The following is a 17,287-nucleotide window of genomic DNA, read 5'->3' on the forward strand; positions in this document are numbered from 1 at the left end:
GATATATGATAATAAATATATTGGGTTTTTTTTTTAACAAATAAAATTGACAATTGATTTGAAATCTCCGGACCCCAATAGATTATTTTTTGTATCATTGCATTAAATTTCAAATACATGGATACATTTCAAACCATTCATTCAAGTACCCTATTAAATCAAAATCCTCTAATTCAAACGCAACCTTAATCTATATATTTTCCTATTATTGTATCCAATAGTGCAACATTAATTTTTTTTTAATGTTGTCAAGGTGTCCAGAAAAGAAATGAAAATGTATGTCACAAGGCATAAGCACTCACTGGCCTGCAGTCAATGACACCATTAATGTGATTATATATGCTTAATCATATATAACTTGATTATTATATATATAATTATTAACAACCATAATAATCTTGGGCTCCCGCAAGAACTTTACTTAGGTCAACAAAGTCAACAGATGAGTCAGATCACGTGCTTGCATGTTTAGATCAACAATTGAGTGGTATCGTAGCTAGTGTCAAGTGTAAACTCCAACATGCGCATATGTTGGAGTTCTGCTTAAATATTTTCTCAAACGAGCATGTAACACATGATTTGTTCAATACAAACTATCGTGATTTTATATACTAGTGAATAAGCTTTGTATTATAGAAAAAACTTGTGATCGAAATTCGAAACATATATTAATTGAACAAGCTTCCCAAGAAAACCCTATTACGATTAATTAAATTCAATCAACGGAAAATAAATAGTATTAAAAGCGTTAATCAATTTGTTAATTAATTATATAGATAATAGTCAATAGATATTAAGAAATCTTTTATAAAGAAGTAAACAACAAGCAAAGGGATTAATTGTATAATAAATGACATTACAGCGTCAAAAGCCATGACTTCGACATTTGGTGCTTTACGCCAATCGCGCGTCCTAATTTTGAAAAATTTGTACACATCCCTTTTATTTAATTAGGACCCACGTTTTTGTCCCTACGTTGGAAAAACAAGGGTACCGACTTGTAAAAATTCTTTGAAATTTTCTAAATTCGACGTACTTATAAAATTCATTTATGAATACGTACTGCATATTACCGTAAATTAAGCTTACCATGACATGTTATTTAATTGGGGTTGCATTTTTATATATATATAATAAATTGGATTGGATAACTACTTTAAATTTAAAAAAATTAGTCGGTGTAAACTAAACTGTAAAGTATTTTATTTATTTATTTATTGTAAATAAACAATATACGAATCTATTGAAAAAGAGAAGAAATTGGAGATGAAGATCTCTATCCATCTTCGACTGATTCCGCCTCTAGGATATAATAATATATTATACAAAAATGCGATTGCATGCAGCGATGCAATTTGGCAACAAGTATTTTTGTGTGTGACTTTGAAAACACGACTTTTAGCCTTATTACAATATTTTCAAAATCAAAGTCAATTTACAACCAATATTTTCCACAACCAATCCTTGCAACATTTATTTCATTTTGAAAAAGGAAATAAATTTCGTGATGTTTTTTTGTTTCTTTAAGATTTTAATATTTTATGTATTAAATTTCAGTTTACTATGTTATCTTTGTTTCCGACTTGACGCTGACGTGGTACTATTAAAATGTTGATACGACAAATACATGTATTGTGTTAGATCAATACTTCCAATGAAAAAATGATATAGTTGCTAAAAATCAAAAAGTATAATATTAAAATTGAAATTTAATAAGATATATGATAAAATCACAAAGTAACACAATTATAGAATAAAAATTGCGGTTTTCCATTTAGAAATATTGGTAGTCGCATATTTTCAGTGTGACTAGTGCAATTTTAAGGATGTAACGCGGGCCACGCTACAGAGGGTTGGACAACAGTACTTAATCACCGAACTAAGAGCAACATTACAATTATGCTAAGGATTGAGAACGAAATACAATATGGACTCCTCGAAGATCAAAATTCAGCGAAACAAAAACATAATATAAAACGTTGGCTACTACCACTTCCACCAGTTGTTCAGGTCACCACACAGTCCATCCAATCTCCAAAACTCAGTCTCAAATCAATTCAACCTCCTTCGTTGGATATTTTCTAACATATACAAGAACCTTACTTAAATTCGTTTTTACTGTGATGCATATATGTATAATATACACACGAAAATTTAATACTCAAATACACAGCAACAGAATCATAAGACGCCAAGAATTCCCTCTCTCCGTAAAAAAAGAAGAATAAAAGTCTCTGCTTTCCCCTCGAAAATCCAATCCCACCCACCAAACTTTCAGATCCCTGTTTGCTTCTCATCGATCCTTTCTTGTCAAATACAGACGAATTGCATAACCGCGTGATTACGTACTACGGAGAAGCAAGATTCGTTCATCATACCCTTTGGAATTTTTTATCTCATCCCTCGAGATAGATAGTGTACGAGAATCAGTTTTTTCATGATTGCAGGAATTTGTGCTCCATTCCTTGGTCTCTGATCCTCTTTTTCTGCATCATTGATTGATTGTTCAAACTATAAAAGCTGCCATTTTGTACCTTGATGAATGGGTTTAGTGTAAATCACTGTTACTGAAGAGTAGTTCCATGTTTTACCTTAATCAGAGCAGTGTACTTTTCTCTCTGTCAATAATTAATATTTCCGGGATCACTAAATTATTCCCCTGCATTTCCTGGATCTGACATTCGGTGTTCTGCACCTTGATTTCTTGTGGGTAAGTGTAAGCTCTCGTCTTTTTGCTATTTTATGGCCCATTTTGATTCCATTTGATTTTTTCCTGAAACTTGAAAATGGTTAAATGACTTTCGCTTGAAGCGGATTTTATTTCAGTTTGAGCAAACTGCAAGTTCAATGTTTGAAGCTAAATTTGGATTCAGCTGGCGTTTTACTCTATTTACCATTTGCCGATTTGAAATGTTCCACGAATCTTGATTATCTCATTGTTTGACAGAATTGGGATTTCCCGAGATTATTCAGGAAATGGGGAAAACAGGCAGAGATTGGACGCAGATCTACGCGATCTACGGTGTGGATGACTGGCAGACCCCATTATTCCTTCTCATTCATGCCATGGGCTTCTCTGTTCTCTCAGTTGTGTTCCTTATCTACTTCGAACCTATTTGCCTTTTCCTGCAACACTTTTTCCCGGGCCCTGCTTCGAGTCGCTTCGCCGCAGGTTTCACCGGCTCAGTCACAGCGCTCTCCGCTGTATGCCTTTTCTTCGCCGCCGGTAACTTCTTCTACTCCGCCGTGTCCCTTCACTGGGACATGTCCCAGCGCATCGTGTCCTCTGTCTCGGATTGGTCCTCCGTCAAGCACGCACTTGACCTGGGTTGTGGCCGGGGCATCCTCCTGAACGCAGTCGCTATGCAGCTCAAGAAATCCGGGTCCTCCGGTCGCGTTGTTGGGCTCAATACGGCCCGGACCCAGACACGCAGCAGCACCGTCATTCCTACACGTACCTTGAAAACCGCTGGCCTCGAGGGCGTCCAAGAGTACGTCACTTGCAGGTAGGGAGGACCGGACTATTTAATTATAATATATATATTATGCATCGTTTTTCAACAAGCTCCAAATTTTTATCTCTTCGTTTTTCTGGTCCACTTGAATACAAAAATATAGTAAAGTAAAGTGTTTTAAACATGCAGTACCGACGAATTCTAAAGACCAAGCACTTCAGTATCATACTTCTTCATTTGAATTAAATTTAATATCTTTTTTATCCGGGCCGCCATCTAACTACCAAATATGGTACAAAAGCAGACCAGGTGACCCAAGGACGCTACCCTTCAGCGACAACTACTTCGATGTGGTGGTATCTGCTGCGTTCGTACACAGGGTGGGTAAAGAGTTTGGGGCCAAGTCTGCTGCTGCTGCGGCAGAACGCATGAGGGTGTTGTGTGAGGCGGTGAGGGTGCTGAAGCCTGGCGGCGTGGGGGTTGTGTGGGACCTGGTGCATGTGCCGGAGTACGTGCATCGGCTGAATGAGCTGAAGATGGAGGATATCCGGGTCTCGGATCGGGTCACGGCGTTTATGGTCAACAGCCATATCGTTTCGTTTCGGAAGCCACGTCATCATTTCGTGAGGTCCGCAGAAGTGAGATTAGATTGGAGATTCAATGGTCTTTGTTGACGATCAGGAATAAAAAAATCAAATAAATATTTTTTATTAAGAAAGCAAAGGAGGTCGGAAAATGCAAATATTGGGAAATGGTAAATCAAATGCTCTTTTTTTTAAATTTATATTATTTGTTTTTATGAGGTGAAGAAAAAATATAAGGAAAAAATGCAGATCTGGGGATACGAAGTGGAACCAGATGCTTTGTATTAGAATTGTATACACACAATAAAGAATTAATTATATGGGTTTGCTGATATATTAATTTTGCGATCAATTCATTTTTATTTATTTATTTATTTATAAAATATGTGCTTCTTCGAAAGGGTGGTCTTGTAACTTTGAATCAGCTAGGTTGATCCAATACCATATGACAAATCATATACGATTTTTCTTTGTTTTCGTCGTATGTACTGAACCATTATAAGTCCTAAAGTTGTTCTTTCGATATTGTATCAAAGTAAGATAGAAATTAAACCTGTACAACGAAAAAATATGTCAATTTTGTTTTTCTTGGATGAAAAGAGTTGGGCCGTTGATTATATGTTGTATCAACTGGTCGTGGCGGGTGTTGATGGGTTAGTGTCTCACCAGTTTTGAAAAAGCAAATGAAATGAGTGTTGGAGAATTAAAATCTATGGCATGTGTTGGGAGTGCTGGAATCGGGTAGAGGTTCCCGGGTTGAGTGTTCTGGACACTTTGAAAGCAAAGAATGCTAGTGGGCGCGAGAAAATTTTTTGGTATAACTACTCCGATGCTCAAGTCGGTTAGATATTCACGCAGAGGAAATTGTGATATAGAGAATATATAGCGAGTGTTTGCGGAAAAATTGTTGATGGACAAAAATATATCCTAAATGATCCAGCAAATCTGAGTACTTTTAGGTGAAATGTAATGATAACATTGTTTTCACTGACCGGCTACTCCTCATGATCAGTCATCAGTTAGTTGCCCACGCCCTGTCCTCTGATACTGTTGCAACTGACAACTCATACTGCTTCTTGTTTTGTCACTTCGCCCCATGTGTGTTGATTGATATACTAATGATTTCGAGACGTGAAAAGTCATAATTCTGGGCCCAGAGTCGATGTCTATCCCGCGGTGCTTAGACAGTGGTCATATTGTGATGGTGTAGACAAAGTCCCAGATTCATTATCATAACCTCCTTACACAGCCCGGACTAGTCTAAGAGAGTAGGTTTATATGGGTAAGTGCTGGTTAAATCGGATTCCTTAGTTGTTGCATACTCATAGAGATTTTATATAAGAACATTTTTTTTATCTGAGCTGGTTCTATCCCTTGTAGCCCCAGACTTCCGATCTCTTTATTCTATCTGAGTCTGAGGATGATTCGAGTTCTTTTCGGGGCATCAATACATAATAATTATAAAGTAACCCAACAAAATATAACTAAATTTTTTTGATGAATAATGTGATTATATTAAACAGTGACATTGGTGATAAGCAATAGTCCAGGATTTCAACGTGGAAATAATAGATGTTTAGTTGGCTCCGTACTAGATTGGCTATTTTGTCTATTCGGTCAAGTTAAACTATTAGTAGTTTTCGAGTTCTATTTCACAGTCTTGTCCCTTTCAGTGGATGATTCATCGTCGTAGGCACATTTTATCTTATTCCATGTGGGAAAGTCGACCCATTCCGATGCCATTTTGGACTTGTGATAATACATACAAACCCACATTTTGAGTGCTCCACAACCAGTTTTCACCTTTGCTATACTTATAATTAATTAATTAATCATTTTGGGTATGCGATTACAAAGTCTAATAGAGCAGTCTGTTACGTAAATGTTTCATTTATCTAGTATGATATCATGATGTGAAATTAGTTTCAAATTTTACACAAGTTTTTAACCGAAACCTAAGAGTGTTATATAGTACGAGGTGAAAATGGAGGAAAAGAAAAGGGGAGAGTAATTGGCACATAATTGAAACAAAAGCTTATTCCTCCTCCCCATATTACACACTTTTTGCCGAATTGATTACAAAATGAGGCACAAAGTAAACTTTATTTAATAGCAAGTGACGAAGACAGCGCCTTCCATGCACGTATACATGCTTTTTCTCACGTGATGAAGCTGCTTTATCATTTGCTTCCAATTTCTTAAGGGGGTACTGTCCCCCCACTTTGCTAGCTAGCTTTAGTTGATAAAAGAGGGATTTTCATTTGAACTATTGGGTCCAACATCAAAGCATGCATTATGGTATATATTATGGAGTATAAAAGCTGCTGCCCAATTTCGAATTCTTCACGACTAAGAGATTGAATCGGCACCAGTAGAGGTGATTGTTGATGGGTTATTACTTAATTGCTATAAAAATTTGAATGCTTTTTTCAAATACCCAAAAATTCTTGAAACATAATTCCTTCAAAAGGGATTCCGTTTTGACGTAAAATTATGAAAGACATCAGTTTCCATTAATGTCAAAAGCTATGATAACATTTAAAAAAAAACATTCAAGTAATCAATCGATATATTAGTTAGTCCTATAGCTAGCAATTAGGTGTTAGCTGGGTTCGAATCGAACAGGATTGAGATTTGAGACCAGACAACTAATTTTTACTCCTCAAATTTCAATTTCCGTATCGAGAGAACCGAAGATGGTCCCATCAAATTGAAATGAACGTCTAACTAATTGCTCGGCTCTTTAGGTCTATAGAGTGATACATCGATCAGTCTACCACAAGTATTTCTGGTATCCCCCCCTACAGCAAAATAATTAAGTCTTCTATGTGTTTGGGGTTATTTTGCCTTTCGTGCTTGAAAAATAAGCTAGGACTTTCGGGTCCTTTATGTAAAAATAAGTCATAAAATTCCAAAATATTTGTGTGAATCTAGAACGAAAACAGTATCTCGACCTTTAATGTTCAGGTCCGAGAAACGCATTGTTGGAACTGGGTTGAAACGACAAGCGATTTGTTTTTTGGATGTTAAATACTAAAATTGCGTTATGAAAAGTGTGACAATAATGATTTTTATAACTTTGTTCAAACATTGGCAAAAGGAGCTTCTCTTTAACCTTACGAAAATTGATCTAATCTGTTGCTGTTGCTGCTTGCTGGTTCAAAAATCAGAATTCAAATATTGGAGTCCGGTTATCAAAGCAAAGCCCACCATTTTGGCGGCGGGACGCACTCTAATTTGGGCTTCGATTCGCAGTCCTGTGTCATGAAACAAATATATATGGGCTCAGCATCATCCATAAAAAATAAGCATCCAAGTCCAAAAATGAATATTGACCATCGAAGGACGGAAGTAGGGTATGGATGCCAGCTATTTGTGTCCAGCAAGTGTTGGCGTTGCACCCTCTTTTCTCAAAATACGAACAAGAAAAGTCGTGAAAATGGAATTTCCGTGGCATAGAACGTAGCCCAACTGGGTTCCTCCACAATCTACGTAGTCCGTAGACGTGGCTTCTCCGGTGCAAACCGTGGTTCCAGATATTTCTAAAGGAGCCCAGTTTCTCTAATAAAATTAAATCACGTATTTTATATTTAATTTTAATTATTATTTTATTCATTTATATCTGTTTCGCATTACAAGTGGCCCGGAAGAATATGATAAATAATTCACAAAGTAATCTGCTTATGGAGCTCTTCAATTAAATTTTTGTGCTATATATATCATGTTGATTTTAAATTGGTAATAAAGATTTTTACCAAAGGTATCCGGGCTTTAAAGTGATCAGAGGAAGCCACTGTATGGCCGTAGCCGTCGCCGCCGCCTCTATCGCCCCAAAATCCTTCTTAGCTCTTCGTGGGCCCAAACAGAGCAACCCTTTCTACAACACTCCCGTCAAACTTAGTTTCTTCCACACAAATCATAGTCGTCGTTCCTTACATGTTGTTGGTTCGGTGGCCGGTGAGTTTGACGTCATCCCCGTCCAGAGTGATGACATAGTGGATCAAAAAAGCGGCGCCTTGTTCTCAGGAAAAGAAGCGGAAGGGACGGAGGTGGATCTGGTTGTAGGGGGTTTTGCCAGTGACGCTTCTGGAAGGCTGACTCTTGAGGGAGCTGTTGGCTTCTCAACCTCTGCTTCTGGTGCAGCTGGTTCGGACTCGGTCGATGGGGAAAGCCAGCTGGAAATGGCGAGACTTGTTGATAGGACCATTAATGCTTCTATTGTGTTGGCTGCTGGATCTTTTGCCATCGCCAAGCTACTTACCATCGATCATAATTATTGGCATGTGAGTTATTTCTATTCTCGTGTCTTTTTTCTTTTTTGGGTTTCTGTAGTGTAAATAGAAAATTGTCCGGAAAGTGTGGCTTCCTTGAGATGTATTGTTCTTGATGGGTATGCGACTTTGGGGGATTTGAATTTCATCTTTGAGTGCAATTGCGTTGTCTGATTTAGTTGTTTGCTTAATTCTTTGGAATAGCATCTATGGTAACTGAAGATTGACAAGTTATTTATGACTTTTGATTTCGGTCTTATTGATCCTCTGAATGTTGTTAATTTTGGTCGATTACATGAAGTAATATTTCTCAACTCTTACTCCGGGGATTGTTAGTCTTGTTTGGATGGACGAATATAGGACAGATGTACAAATATTTCCATATTGTTCAATCTGCTGTTCAGAAATTACCCCGTGGGCAGAGGGTTACCCTAAAGAGCGGGCGACTCACCTATTGGTCTGGGGTTGAAAACTTGAATTTTTCATAAAATTATGTATAAAATTTTACTTTTTCTTGATTAAGGGGATGGACGGTGTAGGGGTGGAGAATCTGAAGGATGGAGAGTAAAATTTCTGAAAGGATGAAATTTATGCACTATAGTTTCCTTCGGTTTGGTGAAAAAGATTTGTTGAGCGTTTTTATAGCTGTAGAATTGGTTCTTGATTGCTACATACTTCTGCTTTATATTAGATATTATGTGGAAACGGTTTATTATCTTTACTCAGGGATGGACCCTTTTCGAAATATTGAGATATGCACCCGAACACAACTGGAATGCGTATGAGGCTGCTCTTGTAACAAATCCCGTCTTGGCGAAAATGTTTATCAGTGGAGTTGTTTATTCCTTGGGGGATTGGATCGCACAGGTTCGTAAATTTTGTTTATTGATGAGAAAACTCCTCTGCTATTGGCTGTTTGATGGATTGATGTGACTAATTAACATGTTAATAAATCGCAGTGTTACGAAGGGAAACCTCTGTTTGAATTTGACCGTTCACGTATGTTCAGATCTGGCCTAGTTGGTTTTTCACTTCACGGTTCCCTGTCGCACTATTACTATCATTTCTGTGAGGTAATTATTGCAGAGGCATTGTGTTAAGATTTTATGTTCTAGTACAATATTTTTGAACATACCGTGGTTTTCAGGCTTTATTTCCTTTTGATGATTGGTGGGTTGTTCCTGCTAAAGTTGCTTTTGATCAAACAGCTTGGTCTGCTGTTTGGAACAGCATCTACTTCATTCTTTTAGGGGTCTTACGCCGTGACTCCCCTGCCAGTATCTTTTCTGAGTGGAAAGCTACTTTCTGGCCAATGTTAACGGTAAGAAGCCGTACTCTTTTTTTAGGATGTACAAAACTGGTAAACCTCAAAGAGGACTTGTGGCTTCAATTCCAAATGAAGGATCTAGAATCGAGATCACTTATGCATGCTTGCAAATTGTTTCTTGAACTTTTTGCTTCTTAAAGTTAATAAATTTTCATCTGCTGCTTAATCTTATGTTTTGTGTAATTTGATGAAGTCTTTACTGATATATATTCGGTGCCTAATTCTCATGTCTAACTTGTAATTTCATTTTTTAACTTCGTGAAAATTTAAGGTTAAGCTATTTGAGAGGTTACGGAAGGTGTAATTTCGAAGGCATGAATATCACATGTCGAGAAATATGATGTGTAAAAAGCCTTGCCATAATCCTTTTTAATATGAGGAAACTATGTTTTACACAGACGACACAAAATCGTGTAGAGATCAGCTTTTTTCCATTTCTTTCTACCTGTGTCGGACAAACAAGTGAAACCTATTTTTTAAATAATTGCAATCTGCATCTATTCTACGCTCTTAAAATTTGATTTGAATGTGATTGATTTCAGGCTGGTTGGAAGCTATGGCCTTTTGCTCATTTGATCACCTATGGCGTGATTCCTGTCGAACAAAGGCTTCTATGGGTTGACACAGTGGAACTTGTTTGGGTCACCATATTGTCTACGTAAGCTTTGTTACTTGGATCAAATTATTTATTGCTTTGTAGGGTAGTTTCTTGGATTCGAAAAATCATTCAGAGTTTACGATGATTAACTGTCCTTTTGAGAATAATACTTTTATTTGGTAACGATGTGAATTGGATCCCTCTTATGGCTTGATCATAGTTAAAACTAGGTATCTAGCTCGAATCCATTGGATGGTGGGATGAGGCTTAAATTCCAAATATATTTTTTTGACAGTTACTCAAACGAGAAATCTGAAACAAGAACGTCTGAAGTTCCCACTGAGACAAATCCAACATCATCGATGGAAAGATGAAAAACGTATGGGATCTCGACTTTTATATCTATGATTACGACATTGTCCATTTTTTATTGTTCCTTCGAATCAAGGAATGAAAGAGAACGAGAAGCAGTCAGGAGGAAGAGACAGAGAAGCATTGTCTCAATCCTCGACTGCTGTTAAAGAACCACTGTTTGTATATGTAAAGAGTAACGAACATCGATTCCTCGTGTCTCGGTTTGAGTTTTGATTGTACCATAAGAATATGTCCTTGATAGTTAATGTATATGTTTGTTCATAATCGGATGTTACTTGTTATTTTGGTTTTGGAATTTTATCTGTTAGAGTTGAACGATAATAGATGAATGTCGATAAATATTTCTCATTACCAACGTAAATCAAGTAAGATTCATGCCTCAAAAGATGCTAGTCAGATATACATTCAAAAGTAGCTTCTATGTGTAGCTTTATGATAGAAGTATGTCCGGAAAATTTTTGTCGGAACTTCTCGTGGTTAAGCCATAGACATTCTTGAGAGGCGGCTAGGTATGGGGCAGAAATTCCGCCACCTACAGCTCAGTTTCTGGCTTGGAGGTGTCAAAGCCCTTTGAACAACTTCTCTGGCTGCCTGTCGTCTCCTCGACCTGCTCCTTGGTGTTAATTCCACATACCGCTCGTATGTTACAGAGCGTTTGTATGTGAAGGATCTTGGTGATGCCGTACGTCGAGCCAGATTCTTCTCAGCTCCAACTCCGGCCACCGCCGGAGTTGGTGGAAGCCCATTTTTGGTCTGATCCATAGGATGGAACCTTCGTAATTGAGCTCTCTCTTTCTTGATGAGTTTTAGCTGTTTGGGTTTGGATTCTGAGAATTTGGTCTGAACTTATATAGAGTAGCAAACAATATGACTTCTTGGAAAGTTCTTTAAAGTGGGCAAATATAATCAAAGACACCTTTTGAAAGTTCGTTTGAAAACCGAGGGACGAATTAATTAATACGCGGTTGTTGGTAGACCATTTCGGAACACACATGATTTTGTATAATATATATGTAATAATAATTAATATCGATACAATTTGCACATTTTGTATAAAATAAACTTTATTTTCTTGATATTAACTATTTTTTAAAAAAAAATTGAAAGGCTGATATTAACTATTAAGCACTTAAAAAAAGGATGATATTTTCATGGTCACGGTTTTATGGGAAAAAGAAGAAGAAAAAGAGTCGAAAACTTCTTGAAAGTGGTTTCATTTCAAAGTGGAAGAGTCAACCGTACTAGAATTGTTCTTCAAAATTATTAATTGATTGATTAATTAATATGCACTTTGAACGACTAGTTAAATGATGGTCCAAACTCCAAAGGACATTACTTTGCAAAATGTATCAAATAAAAGGCTAATGTTCAACTTATATGTATATTTTATAAATCCAAAAATTACTCGAACAAAAGTTATCGAAACAATAAATTTAATGAACTTTAAAATTTGGTAACAATTTTTTTTTTTTTTTGTCAGATGAACTTTAACAGGATGCAAATCAGGGCTTTCATCGGTTCAAATTGTAGTTGTCAAATTTAGACTCGACAACTTTTTGTTTGATTGAGATCAATAATTTCTGCAAACGATATTATATTTACTGCCTTTCATTTCAATTTTGGAAATAGTTTTGGGCTGTTGGATACAAAGTCACATTTCATGGAGCCCGTTCGGCATCAATTCAGGGCTGGCGGACTTGACAATAATTAGAGGTACATTATTTTATGTCTTTTCTTTATAATCGAAAATGATCAAAATTGAAGAGCTGGTTTTTCTTTTTCTTCACTTATTTGTTTTCCTAATTTAAATAACGACCATATAAATTACATGATCAGTTTTTCTTACTAGCTGAAAGATTTTATTTTGTGGTCGGGACACAAAATATTTTTAGTCGTGTAAATTAGTAACTAGCATTATTTTTTCAATTTTAGTCTTTTCTAACACGAATGTCGATATAACATCAAACACATCAGCAATATCCGATATCACATCATTGTTCATGAAAGATGACCAAATTCGAAAAAATATAAGTTAATAGATTAACATTGTGATATTTACCGACAGCAAAGTCAAAAATAAAAAAAATATGCAAGATACATGACCGAAAATGTTTTGTAATAGTACATAGTTGTGAATATGTGATTACCTTACCCATTTTTATATAAGGCTCTAGGCTCTTGCCCCTTCATACTTCATGATCGTTTATGTCGACAAAGCCGCACTCGTTCGGTCGTTCGTTCTATAGTTTTGCCTTCGAGAAATAAAAACAAATTATCAATTGAAGAATATCTTGAAATTATAGATACATTCATCGTGACACATAAAATATGCAAGGTCACCTTTAATTATAAGAATCTAAAAAAAAATAAAAAAAAATCGACATATAACATCTGCACTTATGTCTTACGTGCACGTTTTAATTTGTTTATTGTTATACAATAAGTATGCACTAAAAAAAATTTTGAAAACATATACACTATAATTAACAAATTCGTTAATTATTTTATAGGGATATGAAAGCGTCTTTAATAAGAGATTAGAATTATTTTGTTAATCTCCATCAAACCACTATCTATTTTCCCAATTTAAGAAAATTTAAAAAATTATGAATTAAAGATGTTTGTACTCTTTCCTTAAATGGGATTGTGGTTTACGATAATAAATTTGAGTGGGTTAAGATAATGATTTGTTTTCAATATGACAGATGAAGATGGTCCCTAAGTTGTCAAAGAGAGGCAAATTAAAAAGCCACATATGAATTTACCCTTTCTCTTATCCCCTACAATATTGATTTAAAAAACAAACAAAAAATGAAAATATAAAACCCCTATAATATTGAATCCCAAATTTTCCATTCAATAAAGTAAATATATTATAAATATTTCAAAAAATGTTTATGTATGTTAAGATTGAAACTTGGACCTAACTCAACCCCAAAAGCTAGTTTAAGGGGGGAGGATTGTCCAAGACCATATATATAACTTCTAGGTATTTTATCAAACCGACGTGGGACAACTAACAATGTAGCATAAAATATAAAAAAAATTGAAATAATCCGATTCGCCATCAAAATGAAATAATGTTGTGGTGGTAGAGAATATACATACTTTGGCCATATATTGAATTTCACACGATATATCAAAGAAAAGGACATCCTTATCATGCGTAAATTTTTTGGGGATTAAATCAAGGAAAATGTCGATGATGGAAAAGAAAGTTGGCATTACGACAAATTAAGATAACATTTCGTTAATCATAGAGTTTTACAAGTCTATCTTTTTCTTAAATTAAATCATATATATGAATGTTAGTTTTGACACCAAAATTCATTGCACCATGTGATGTAGATAACTTTTTAAATATACCAAAACAAAATGATGGCATGTGATTAATTAATTCCAGATAGCTTAATATATTTCTTGTCAAGATCAATATTCTATGATCCAACATTATAAATTTTTGAATGGTATAAACAAACGAAAAGAATAGGCTATAGTCGTATCAACCAGTTAATTACTTTTCAAGTACAAGTGCACAATAAAAATTTGGTTTTTGTTTTTGTTTTCTGTTTTTTTTTTTTTTTGAGATTGTATTATTTCTTTTACTAGTCCTATATGGGGAAACTTTACGACTAGCCAGCAAGGGCGGAGCCACATTACAAGCCCAGGTGGTCCTAATTTTTTTAAAAAAATTTATATGTAAATTTTTGTATAATTTTGGATAAATTTGATATTAATCCGGATAGATCAATTTAAAATATTAAAATATTTTAGAGTTTAAAATTCTAGCCCGGGTAGAATCGGATTCCTGGCTCCGCCACTGTAGCCAGGGTTATATTGGTCAACATCCCTTACTTGCAATATATATGTGATTAAAGGAAAAAAAAATAGAGGGATTACGTTTCTTGAAACTATTGTACATAAACAACAAATTTGTGAGCCTATGTATACATACATATGTATAATTGAATTTCTTGAAGAATAAATTAATGCCATGCATAATTCTTGAGGGATCGGAGAGAGAGATTCCTTTAATTGTGTGGATATATGGCAAAAAAATATTCTCTTTTTATGAATAAAAGTGTTATTGCTTGTCGATGAACTCTTCTAAGATAAGGATAAGAGTTTTAAAATTTTGAATTACCACATGTAAATTTTGTTGTCAAATTCCTATTAAATACAAGAAATTAGTAATTAAGTATGGCGCGCGCAACATAGCTAGAAATATTATATATATTAAGAGAGTTTATATTTGTACTCTATTTTTTTATTCTTTGTATTCCATTTATAAATAATTTTAACAAATATTTTACACATAAAGTGGAGTATAGATAGCGTATGCATCAACTTCCATATACCTAATTATATAGTATAGATATAAATACATTGCAACCGTCGTATGAAAAAGTAGTTAGACGTCGCGATGGCAAAATGGCGTGACCAAAACTTCTCCCACAAAACATGCGATCAAATAAATTTTCACACGCCTTCATTAAAAATAAAATTAAATAATTAATATATATATATATATATATATATATATTTTTTTTGCAAAGAGGTTTACTGCTAGGGTTTACTGTTTTGTGTATATATATATATATATATCAACCATTTATTTATTCTATAATCTCCTCAATCAATACAAGACCATGATTTCTATAAAATTTCCAACCACAATATCCAATTGCAAAACAACAATTAGCTAATATTATATACGGCTTCACCTATGCTAAAATTGATCACAACAGAAATTTATTATACACTCTCCAGGGTGATCATCTGTGAAATATTTAACAAAATTTTTCAAAATCCAACATACAGAAACAATAATTATATATACCCCCAACCAATCTGACAGCTTAACATAGATCTAGCAGGATCTTTTATAAAATTCCCATCTGCTTAATTTAATATCTTCTTGAATAATTACTATAAAATCTTTTTAATTTGACCCATAGAACTAGATCAATATTACTACATATCTAAGAGTACCAATTCATGCCAGAAACTTGATATGCCTGCTGCGCTGGTCGAAAAACTCCATCTCCAAGATTCCCTAGCATTGCCTGTTGCTGCTGCTGTAGTGAAGGGGTCTGCGGCAGCTGGCTAAGAATGGTAGCTATAGAGTTCGTTGTTTCATCAGTTGATCTTCCGAGGCTTCCATCACAATTTTCAGCTATAAATCGCTTCGTGGACGGGGAGTTCGTGTTCCCTTCTTCGTCGTTCCAGTATAAATTTGGAAGTGTACTTCTCTTCGAAGGGAGGAGGTCTGGGGCTCCAGCTGGTACCCAATTAGGAAACTGTGGTCCTGGCTTTGAACCTGATGAACATAAATGAGAGTTCAAAGAACCGTTGAACGATGCCCCTTCGTATAATTTTTGCTGATCGTTTTCAAGAAATGATGCATAATTTGTGGGCTTGAACAGTCCTTGTAGCCTCTGCTGTCCAACAGGCATTGAGATACTTGGTGGGATTGATCCAAGCATGTCGTTTATATCGTCTCGGTCTTGATCTATTGGCCTTTGGGCGGTGTTCTTTTTATAAATTCGACACAAGACCCAATCATCAAGCTGGAATTATAATCCAAAAATCCAATTAAACTTCATAAAAGCAAATAAAAAACACATTAAAGTAACGTGATTAGTTCTTCTCGGTCACTTTGAGCTTGATTTAAGAAACTAAATAATTAAATTACCCTTAAAGATCCCTTCTTACTGGCTACGTCGTAGCCTGGGGGCTTTGTGTTGGAGGGTTTATTACCAGTGAGCCTGTATTCATGCATGATCCAATTAGTTTTCATTCCCTTTGGTGGCTTCCCTCCATAGAAAACCAGCGCCTTTTTTACGCCAACCTTTTGAGTTCCTCCGGCAGTCAGCACCGGTTTATCCGTCCCAGTTGCCTTCCAATAGCCAGAAGTGGCCGCCCGATTCGGCCGTGCCCCGTTGGGATATTTCCTGTCCCTGGGACTGAAAAAATACCACTCTTGCTCCCCAAATGTTGCCTTTGCTGCAAAAATAGTTATACAACAATTATATCATGAAGCATAGATAATAAGAAATCAAGATATTCGTTAAAAAAATTCGAAATAGCAAATATTTATTCGGTGAAAACAAAACAAAACACTACCTGGGAGTTCCCAAGGATCGAATTTATAAAGATCAACTTCGGCTATAATCGCAACTGGCAACGGTGCGGAGGCGGCCTTGTTCTTGAGGTAGTGCACCACAAGTTCTTCATCGGTGGGATGGAATCTGAAGCCCGGCGGCAGCTGAGGCTGCTGTGAACCGGTGGAGGAATCGGTGCTTTCCATATTTAATCAATCAATTATTAATTTGTAGCTAGCTAGCAATTCTTTGTATATGCAATATTAAATTTATTGCAAGCTTTTGGAATTTTACGAGAGGAGGAGATCATGATACAATTCGATAAATAATTTTTTTTTTAAAGATTTCAACGCAAAATGAAATTGAGTGTACTCCAACCTTTTGGCTGGCCCATCTTTTTATACGGTATGTGATGAAATAATGTACAGTTTCATGTATTTTTTCATAACAAACTCATTTAATTTAATTTATTGGGAGAAGTCTCTGTTTTTCAATATAAAATTTGTTTTTTTGTAAATAATAAATAAAAATACTTAATATCAAAAAATCAATCTAAAATTTTAATTCGGGAGA

At 35.4% G+C, this 17,287-nt stretch overlaps 3 protein-coding genes across 4 annotated transcripts; 2 read left to right on the forward strand and 1 right to left on the reverse strand.

The window, feature by feature from the left end:
- The first annotated feature begins 2,113 nt into the window (after positions 1-2,113).
- On the forward strand, positions 2,114-4,377 carry LOC142519020 (uncharacterized). 2 transcript variants are annotated; one of them, XM_075621896.1, is made up of 3 exons: positions 2,114-2,710; positions 2,948-3,506; positions 3,760-4,377. In XM_075621896.1, the coding sequence occupies exons 2-3, from the start codon at positions 2,977-2,979 to the stop codon at positions 4,127-4,129; spliced, it is 900 nt and encodes a 299-aa protein (XP_075478011.1). In that variant the 5' UTR covers positions 2,114-2,710; positions 2,948-2,976; the 3' UTR covers positions 4,130-4,377. The 2 variants fall into 2 exon arrangements, with proteins under 2 accessions (XP_075478011.1, XP_075478010.1); XM_075621895.1 differs by having other exon boundaries at positions 2,117-2,716; positions 3,760-4,376.
- A 3,293-nt stretch (positions 4,378-7,670) lies between these two features.
- Positions 7,671-10,891, forward strand: LOC142518148 (uncharacterized). The gene is made up of 6 exons (XM_075620854.1): positions 7,671-8,322; positions 9,037-9,177; positions 9,270-9,383; positions 9,458-9,631; positions 10,180-10,295; positions 10,531-10,891. The coding sequence occupies exons 1-6, from the start codon at positions 7,837-7,839 to the stop codon at positions 10,607-10,609; spliced, it is 1,110 nt and encodes a 369-aa protein (XP_075476969.1). The 5' UTR covers positions 7,671-7,836; the 3' UTR covers positions 10,610-10,891.
- Positions 10,892-15,337: 4,446 nt separating this feature from the next.
- LOC142519907 (NAC transcription factor 56-like) lies at positions 15,338-17,087 on the reverse strand. The gene is made up of 3 exons (XM_075622922.1): positions 16,737-17,087; positions 16,306-16,616; positions 15,338-16,180 (listed from the first exon to the last, which is right to left on the reverse strand). The coding sequence occupies exons 1-3, from the start codon at positions 16,918-16,920 to the stop codon at positions 15,593-15,595; spliced, it is 1,083 nt and encodes a 360-aa protein (XP_075479037.1). The 5' UTR covers positions 16,921-17,087; the 3' UTR covers positions 15,338-15,592.
- Positions 17,088-17,287: the final 200 nt, after the last annotated feature.

Source organism: Primulina tabacum, chromosome 11 (genome assembly GCF_025594145.1).
Source record: "Primulina tabacum isolate GXHZ01 chromosome 11, ASM2559414v2, whole genome shotgun sequence".
NCBI lineage: Eukaryota > Viridiplantae > Streptophyta > Magnoliopsida > Lamiales > Gesneriaceae > Primulina > Primulina tabacum.

What these genes read in the sequence shown, in the direction of transcription:
- LOC142518148 (XM_075620854.1), top strand. Translation starts at nt 7,837, where the DNA reads ATGGCCGTAGCCGTCGCCGCCGCCTCTATCGCCCCAAAATCCTTCTTA. An exon ending in TGGGGGATTGGATCGCACAG is followed by an intron (nt 9,178 to 9,269) that starts GTTCGTAAATTT and finishes AATAAATCGCAG; the next exon opens with TGTTACGAAGGGAAACCTCT. An exon ending in TGGGTCACCATATTGTCTAC is followed by an intron (nt 10,296 to 10,530) that starts GTAAGCTTTGTT and finishes TTTTTTTGACAG; the next exon opens with TTACTCAAACGAGAAATCTG.
- LOC142519020 (XM_075621896.1), top strand. Translation starts at nt 2,977, where the DNA reads ATGGGGAAAACAGGCAGAGATTGGACGCAGATCTACGCGATCTACGGT. An exon ending in CAAGAGTACGTCACTTGCAG is followed by an intron (nt 3,507 to 3,759) that starts GTAGGGAGGACC and finishes GTACAAAAGCAG; the next exon opens with ACCAGGTGACCCAAGGACGC.
- LOC142519907 (XM_075622922.1), bottom strand. Translation starts at nt 16,920, where the DNA reads ATGGAAAGCACCGATTCCTCCACCGGTTCACAGCAGCCTCAGCTGCCG. An exon ending in CGATCCTTGGGAACTCCCAG is followed by an intron (nt 16,617 to 16,736) that starts GTAGTGTTTTGT and finishes CTATTTTTGCAG; the next exon opens with CAAAGGCAACATTTGGGGAG. An exon ending in GTAAGAAGGGATCTTTAAGG is followed by an intron (nt 16,181 to 16,305) that starts GTAATTTAATTA and finishes TTATAATTCCAG; the next exon opens with CTTGATGATTGGGTCTTGTG.